This window comes from Xenopus laevis, chromosome 3L, assembly GCF_017654675.1.
Source record: "Xenopus laevis strain J_2021 chromosome 3L, Xenopus_laevis_v10.1, whole genome shotgun sequence".
Classification (NCBI taxonomy): domain Eukaryota; kingdom Metazoa; phylum Chordata; class Amphibia; order Anura; family Pipidae; genus Xenopus; species Xenopus laevis.
Genome location: NC_054375.1, coordinates 143,507,146 through 143,516,210, shown reverse-complemented (window position 1 = coordinate 143,516,210; position 9,065 = coordinate 143,507,146). Strand labels below are relative to the sequence as shown.

General features: G+C 41.2%; 1 protein-coding gene across 1 annotated transcript in view; it reads right to left on the bottom strand.

Annotated features, from left to right (window-relative positions):
• Positions 1–510: 510 nt before the first annotated feature.
• Positions 511–9,065, bottom strand: part of LOC108711676 (mucin-17) — a 10,560-nt gene continuing 2,005 nt past the window's right edge. Inside the window, exons 2-6 of the mRNA XM_018253625.2 lie at positions 8,246–8,395; positions 7,592–7,670; positions 7,451–7,491; positions 2,592–6,893; positions 511–1,195 (exon numbers count right to left, since the gene is read on the bottom strand). Coding sequence (XP_018109114.1) covers positions 879–1,195; positions 2,592–6,893; positions 7,451–7,491; positions 7,592–7,670; positions 8,246–8,384 — 4,878 coding nt within the window. The 5' untranslated portion in view covers positions 8,385–8,395 and the 3' untranslated portion in view covers positions 511–878. The remainder of the gene's footprint in view (positions 1,196–2,591; positions 6,894–7,450; positions 7,492–7,591; positions 7,671–8,245; positions 8,396–9,065) is intronic.

Below are 9,065 nucleotides of genomic sequence, written 5' to 3'. Positions count from 1 at the left end.
GCTAGGCATCCAGGGGTATTTAAGAGAAAAAAAATCTGCCCAACTATCGCCCCACTATATTATGTCAAGTATTGACAAAAGAAATACTCTCTTCCTTTAAATAAAGGGTATTTAGGCCCCTGAAATGCATTCTTTGTTGTTTTGTCAATTGTAAAAGGGAACTGTAAGACTCTTTTTGGGTAGGAAATACATACTATACCCTCCTGTATAATATTCAATATATATCTCATAGTCTGAGAATGTTCTTCATATCTTCTTCCACTCCTTGTACCTGTGCGTGGCCTAACCCAAAAATGCTTTGAGTGGTGGTCTCACAAGAGCTGGAGAGTCAATGGTTGGGTATAAATGTTGTACCAGTTCTCATATAAGGAACTACAATACAGGGGTTTATCTATATTGGCACAGCTTATACTAGTAGGACTATCAGTGCTTTTATTCATTATCTATTATTATTTACATATACTTTCTCATTACTATACTCTTATACCCATGTCCTCTGAACAACAGAAATCACAGAAATAAAAAATAATTTATTTGCTTAAGAAGACCCCACCATGACCACATTCACCATTGCTAGGATGAGCCTGACAGGGTCCGATGTTGCAGTAACCGCCTTGCCCCACAGGTGGCAGTTTTGCATAACAATGACGGAGCACTGAGGAGGGGTTGAAGCAAGGAGCGGGCAGCAAGGACCATCCATATGGAACATCTGCAGGACCTGAAGGCAGTGCAAAGCTTTTGACACATAAACAGTTCTACAATCACACACATTTACTGCTCAGCTTGCTCACACCACTTCACACGTATTGCACATCGACACACACCTTGCACACTTGAGATAGCACACTGCTGATCTCTCCTCATGGGCCAGACCAAGATCAGTGAAATGTTTCCACCTCCACTACTGTCCAGTCCCCTTGCGGGGATGCATCACCCTCTGGGGAAAAGCTAGTGACTGATGTAATGCTGGCGCGGGATTCATCCAAAGGGGACAACAACTCTGCCCACTTGCCGAGTTCAGCACCCCGCATCCCACTACGACTCCCTCCCTCAGAAGCTGCAAGTAACAAGGTCCGTCCAATGATCTGCTCCACCAAGCCCAGCTCTGCTCCTCTGGGGCCACCACGCTCTTGGCTTCCTCGTTCTGACTCATAGATGGTGTAGAGTCCTTCAGCAGGTGGGGCAATGGCTTCACCTGCAGAAAGGGGTAGGGAAAATTATTCATTAAACAGTCTAGGCTGGTTTTAGTTGCATGTAAGGCAATCCCATGGCATTATTCATTCCACTGGTCTATTTATCATACAGAAAATACCCAAAGATAATGTCCGAAAAACCTCAAGAAGTGCCCAAACACATTTTATGACAAATAGGTGCACCAACACGCCACAGGGCCATCATCCGATAAGGCCTATGTACAAGATTTTTGCACCTAAAGAACATTTTTCACACTTGTGTTGCTCCCCAACTCCTTTTACATCTGAATGTTGCTCACAGGTAAAAAAAAGGTTGGGGACCCCTGCTCTAGAATCTGTTGGGGAACCCATGGGACCAATTAAATATGTCCCAAAATAAATATTTAGTTAAAGAAATAGGCAGGGGCTCATTGTTCATCATTGCTCAACTCTCAAGTGTCCTTAAAATCGAGGTACGGCCCTAGTTTTTAATGCTGTGTCACCAATATGGAGCACAGAGACTTGCATTTAACCTATAAATGCAGTGCTGTCCCCCAACCCATCCACTAACTTGTGTGTCATTCAGAACATAAGGACAAGGCTGCCTTGAGCCCACCAGTGCAACACTCTGCACCACACACACCAGACTCCCAGTATCATTAAACCGTGCAGCCTGGTCATTACTGATGTCTTGTACCTAGACGTGTTGCACACCCAAAGGTTGACCTTGAAATAACATATACAAATATAAAATGTTCTGTATGTGGGTAAAACAGTAGGACAGGCATGCTACACTACTTTCAGATATTGCATAAAAGAAACCCAGAAAATGAAACACGACACAAAAAAGCACATTACCACACACATAACAACTTCACAAAAAGAATGACACACAAACAGGACACATGCTCAAATAAAAACAGAGGTCACAAGTCATAGTAAGGAATAAACGTTTATTAAAGGAATGTATAGCTATCACAGAGAAAGTAAATTGATACAACTGGGAAAAGAGGAGGAACAGGAAGGAAGAAGTGCAAATAAGAACAAGGCCTAGTTAGAATTAAGGGCAACGGTTTGAGAAAAGCATGGGATTGGGCATAGGGGCTGGAGAAGGACATCAATAAAACTAGAAAGGAGAAAAAGAACAGGCAACTAGAAAACACAATGGATGAAAAGGGAATTAGATCAAAAATTACAATTTTTGAAGACATTGAATAAGTTGGAAATACACAAAACATACAAGTATGACTAAGGACACACAAGTGGCACAGATGGTTTATGACTGTTGTTTGCTACAAAAGTTTCCTTTAATTCATTTACCCCCAGATCAATATCCCAACCCGGCAGCATTTTTTTGACAGCATCAAAAAAAAGTCACAGTAATTTTATTCCCAATAACACTAACAAAATGTCAATTACCTCTCTGGGCATTGAGAGCCCCAGCTCGTTCATCCTCCTCCTCCTCGTTGACTCCAGCTCCTGCTACTACTTGGGTGCATGTAAAATCAGTGAGCTCCCCTTTTCTTTGTTCTGTGTCAGTCTCTAAGGGATTACATTTTAATGGCGAAGCTGGATCCTGAGATCTTTCTCCCATGCAGTCATCATGAAGCTGACGAGATGTCTCTTGACCTTTCTGGACTGGAGTTTCAACTGGGGTTTCTCCAGTTTCCTCTTGACCCATGTGAATACCCAAGTCAGGATCAGGTGTAAGCATAGTAGATGGAGATGTGGCCATGTCATCTGAGTGTGATTCCACCCCTGAGCTTGTGTCTTCATAAGTCCTCAGCTCTTCCGGGGTACTAGTCTCACTACTGCTCTGATCGGCAAGTTGGGGGTCACTAAGTGTGCTGCACCCTGAAGCCATTGTTTCACCTTCTTCTTCAGCTTTTTTCTCCTCATCCACTACTTCCTCTTCATGGCTTAGTAAGACAGGCCTGTGTGGTCTGTGATCAGACTCTATAAAGTCATCCAGTTCCTCTTTGCTCACCAAAACCCAAGGCTCACTGTCCTCCCCCTCTGAGGAGATGCAAGAGTCTATGACAAAAGGATGAGAAGCAAAGATATCTTTAGTGTCACCTGGAGTGATATGTTTAGCTCCATCACCTACTTGTGCTATGCCATGAAGAATATCCTCTGGTTCTGGAAATGGCATGACCAAACTGGAAGAGGGAAGACTTGATGGGTTTCTAGATGTTGGTTCTTTCCATAATGAGTTCATTGGTTCCACTGATTCTTCAGATCTCACCATTTCCAAAGAGAAATCTTCTGAGCCAAATTCATTTGTTGACACCAGGTCAGTAGGTTTGTTTTCTGATTTCAGGAAAGAATCACCTCTTGCCCTTTGTACTAGTTCTTCAGATGGTCCCAATGAATCCAAACTGCCTTTTGTATCTTCTACTAACACCAAAGCTATACTTTTGTTTTTGTTTTCAGGTGCTATCAACGGTTTCACTGCTGAAGTGCCTACTAGATTTATTTCATGTGTAGGTTTTACTGAAGACGTTTCATGTTCTGCTAGGTATTTTTCAGATTCTACTAAAGTTTCTTCTACATGAGCTGCTAACAATTTTGTTGAAAGAGCTGCTGTTTGCTCTACAGGTTGATTTTTCACAGAGTCTACTGAAAGTGATACTATACCTAATGGGGACTTTACTAACTCATTAAGGAACTCAACTGGAGGTGCTATATTTGAAGATATTAGTGGTTCTGCTTGAGGCTGTGTTAATGGTTTCCCTGCATCTACCGGAGAAACCAGTGTTGGGGAAAAGCCTACCTCTACTAAATACACTGATTGTACTGTTGGAGATAAAGGTTTAAGAGGATATATTATGTCTTCTTCTGGTTCTAGTAGATGTTTTACTATTTCCACGGTGGACTGTGATTCTACTGAAGATATCAAAGTTTCAGGTTGGCATTTTACAGAATCTGCAAAATGGATTTCTTTTAGTTCCTCGTAAGAGTCTACTGATTTTCCTGAATGCTCTTCTTGCTCTATGGTTGGTTCTACTGGAGATGTTACCAATTCATGTGGCGATATTAATGAACTGTGTAAGAAATCACTTGGAACCTCTGTTGCATCTAATTTAAATTTTTTAGCTGCAACTTGCTCGTTGGGTATGTTTCCTTGCTCCAGTGGGATATCTACAAGCTCCCACTGTAACTTAACTGGTCCAAAAAAATCACTTTTTGGTTCTTTAGGATACATCTTATGTTCTATTTGACATTCTTGTGTTTCTTCAAAGGGATTTACATGTACCATGGAAGTCGTAGCTGGTATCAGAGAACTCTCTACCAATTCTATTTCCTTTATAGAATTCATTGTTGTCCCAGTTTGCTCTTGCGTTCTCCAATACACAGCTTCCTGTCCTAGTGACTCTTGTTGAATTTTTACTAATTCATTTGGCGAGGTAACTGATAAATCAGCTTTTGAAGCATATATTTCCTTTCTAATGTTAACATCAGCTGCTGGAGAAACATCACAAGGCCCCTCTTTTGTTGATTGCAATAAAGAGGATATTTGTTCTGTTGCTGTAGATTGGACTACTGGTTCTAGTGGTTCTGTTGCCGTAGTAGAGGTTAGCGATTGCTGAGAAGATATCACTGTTTCTCTAGGAGCTATTGATTTGGCAGGAGATTCAACTGACTCTGGTTTCATGTCAACAGGGCCTGGACTACTGCATTGTTGTAAAATGGGCTCAGTGTCAAAATGTATTTCTTGGTGATTTATCTTTATTGGTTCAGCTAATATATTCTTGGATCCAGGCTCATTTTTGTGTTCCTCATCAGATATTAATGATTCTGCGAGATGCTCTGTTGCCATGGTTTTCATTTCAGTGGGTATGTTTACTTGATCCCCGGAAGGCTTTATCGGCGTTAATCCTAATAGATCTGCATTGTTTAACACCTGTATCTGCTCGAATGAATCATTAACTGATCCAACTACTGGTGTGGTTGATTCAGGTGGTTCAGCTTTTATCTGGGATTCTACAGGAACCTTTAATGATTCTTGATCTAGTCTTATAGGAGATACAGTTGATTCTATTGAAGGAGTTATAGGTCCCACTGTTTTTTCAAAGGCTACTTCCTCTGATGGGGATCCTACTGGAGATACGATACCTTTCAACGAGGATTCTTTGAATTCTACTGGAGAGGTTCTTTCAGGTTTGATATGTTGACTTGTTGAACAGTTTTCAACTTCATGTACAAGAAGTCCTGAATTAAACTGTGATGTCTCTGGATTCCCTAAGTATGTGATAAAACAGTCTAATTGGTTTTCTGGTTCAACCTCTATGTCTTCTCTGCTGTTAGTCTCAAAGACCGACTGCAGTGGATTTTCTTCTAGTTCGACTATTGACGTTATAGATTCCTCAGTTCCCAGTGTAGTGTTTTCTGGCTGCACAAAATGAATAGCATTGTCATCTTGTTCTAAAGGATTATCTGACATGTCGGCTTGACGGGTCTCTTGCCGTTTAGTTTGCATTGATTCAGTTAAAGTCTCCGTGAAACAGGTTTCTACTGAAGAATTAATAGACGGTAGCAGTTCCGCTGTCACATTTATAGAAACTGTTGATGATGGTGACTGGATCATTTTTTCTCCTGTTTCTACCTGGGAATTTAATTGGATCATTAGACTATCTGTTGGTTCTGCTGGAGCTTTCTCTGGGGACTCTAATGGCCTGATGATATGATGAGTTGTTTCTCCAACATAAGAGTTTAAATCTGTCTCTGATGCTCTTAGTTCATCTTTCACTTGGGTCCCATGCTCAGTAGCTGGCTCAGAATTCAACTTTTCATCTGGTGTATTTGTTGCCCCCATGGGTTTATCCACTAACTCACTGTCTTCAACTTCTGATGTCATTCCACTGTGAATTTGTGACACCTCATGATCCACAAGACACTGTAGAGGTTCCACTGGTTTTACAGGTACGTTATCTTTCACCCCTTTGTTTAATTTTTTATTTTTCATGGGGACACTCTTGACTGCTTTCGTAGACAGCACAGAAGTGGCATCAGATTTAGCCTCCATATTTGATTTTTTCTTTGGCTGTAATGCTCTAGATGGTTTTTGGGCTGGTTTATTCTCCAGTGAGGTTTTTTCCAGTTTAGCCAAAGGAGATTTTAATGGTTTCATTGGCACGGGCACATTGTTGACTGGTTTACTTGAAGCAGATGGGGACTTCCCAGGTTTGGCAGACACTGGTCCACTGGGAACAGATTGGGGTTTGGTTGGCCTTACTTGCACTGTGGCAGAACTTGCTGATTTTGATGAAGTAGCTGGGATTTTCGCTGCAACTGGTTTTTTGGAAGCTGCATTCACTGTTCTAGCTGGCTTTGTGAGTATTGCAGTGTTTGCTGATTTGTCTGGTTTTGATGCAGAAGGACTTTTCACCGTTTTAGCAAGTTCACTTGAATGAGCTAACGTTTTATCTGGTGAAGACACTGTGTTATCTGGTCTCCGGCTCTTGGTTTGGCCACTTGCCTTAGCTAAATGATCCATCTTCACCACTTCAGTCTTGTGGTTTCCATTCCCTTTCTTAGATACAGATGGCTTTCCTTCCAGTGAAGTGCAAGACTTGGTGTCCTTCAGCCCCTCAATAGATCTTTTTGAAGTGTCAGGATTTGGAACTAAAGGCCCTGGTGCTGTCCCTTGTTGGCGAACCTTGTCTTCATTCCGTTTGAGGGGAGATTGCTTGGCAGATATTTTGCTGGAAGTTGCTTGGTCTGAAACAAAGAGTCCAAAACAAAGTCAGTAACAGCTAAAACCATATATTTCTGAACACTTATTATTGTGCATGGTGTTATCTTATGTTGCTTTCCACTGCTGATCTTGACACACAAAGGTTAGGAGTATGATGTGGTGGTGGTAGTCATGTGCATCAGTGATTGGATGGATTAAGCAAAGTGTACAGGCTTTGAGCATTGTCCACCATTGAACAGTAGTGGGATGGGCCTAAGCGTTTAGTTTGTTGCACACATACAGATCACACTATTTCAGAAGAGCCTGTAGGTGCAGCACAAAAAAATCAATTGAGAAGATGCACAATGACTGTTTATCATAATTGAGACCTTATCCTCTATGATATATATCCTTATATGTCAGTTTTCGAGCCCTATGGAAGGGTCTCCATAAATCACTAGAGCTCTTCTGTAAAAGATTAACTCAAAATTTAGGCACAGCCACCTTAGAACGTTATGTTTTATCCCACCTAGCATATTTGGTAATGGGTCATATGGTAAGACCCAAGACCCAAACTTTGATAAATTCCTAGTGATTTTACCTCTCTCCACTCTGTTTCTCACGGTTGAAGCTGTGGAAGACCTGTAAGATACAAACACAATACACTTATAAACCATAGTGATGGGACCCAGAGAGGGGCTATTATGCTTGTTTGTGTTGTCCCTGCTCTGTACGTGCTTACCGGCCAACGCTGGTCTTTGGCACCGTTGTTTGCTTCATGCCTGTGCTGTTTTTTGTAGCATCCAGCCTTGAGGCATTTCCTGGGGAATAAAGGACATTACAGATGGGAGAAAACGTACAATAAGCTGCAATGGGTTAAGAGAGGTGCTCATTATCAGGGTGTAACAGCAATAAGCCCACTTGGGATTTGGTTACTCAAAAACGAGGTTACAGATATCTTGAAACATTGGGGTAACAGTCATCCTGATATAGTTCCAGGGGTACCCAGGGTACAAATAAGCACTCACCCCAAATCTCCCCCTAACTGGCCTTCAGACTGGGCCCCCTTAGCTCATAACAAGGTTACAGATATATAGAAACATTGGGGTAACAGTCACCCTGCTATAGTTCCAGGGGTACCCATTGCACAAATAAGCACTCAACCCCAAATCTCACTAAAATTAATCTTCGTACTACTCCACCCCATCAAATGGGTCTTGCAGTAGACTCCATTTAGGAATCCATGATATCCATCATGCTAGAAACCCCTATTGTTTTGTTATCACCTCTTTTGTTTTGTTGTCACCCCTATTGTTGTCATATCACCCCTATTGTTTTGTTAGCTAGAGGATCAATAAGATATTATAACCTATAATATAGATATTTGGGTAATCACCTGAAGTTCTAGAGGCTGCAGGTTGAGAAGTCTCCGTGGTCCCCTTTGGAGAATGTGGAGGTTTCCCTACAGACGACCTACTTGTCACTGATTTCTTGGGGGTCGACCCCTTGTTTTGCACAATGGCTGATGACTCCATGTTGCCTTCGCCTGCAGAGAGAGAAGATCGGAGATTAGTTCCATGTCCCGGAGGTCCCAGGACAAAGGATTCTGGGTGTCGCTTGACTTGAGGCTTCCTTCTCAAACATTGCTGAGTCTTCTGAGTCCTTTCTATTTGTACAACTAACTGGTTCACTGTCTCAAAAGTATATGGCGGAGCAGCTCTGATCCTTGCACCCAAAACAATGATTTATAGTGCAGAATAGTGCAACTGCAACACACACCCCAGACAACTGATATATGCAAGCCAGTAGGTATCACAGCTAGATAAGTGCTACTTATTCTCTGCATTACACTCGAGCCATAAACTGTGCTTATAATTAGTGCTTAGTGATGTAATTTGTTTAATAATGTATAATGCACCCCCTGTTGTAAATGAGGATATTAGGAGTAGCTATGGAGTTCCATGATTTGTATAGATATTTTATAGCCATTGGCCCTAGTGATGCCAATCTCTGTGCTCGGCTGCCTGAATTGTGGCGAGTGTTTCAGTTGTCATTTTTGATTTAGTGACATATATATATATATATATATATATATATATATATATATATAGTGACATATTTAGTGACACATATATATAGTGACATATTTAGTGACATATATATATATATATATATATATATATATATATATATATATATATATATATATATATAGT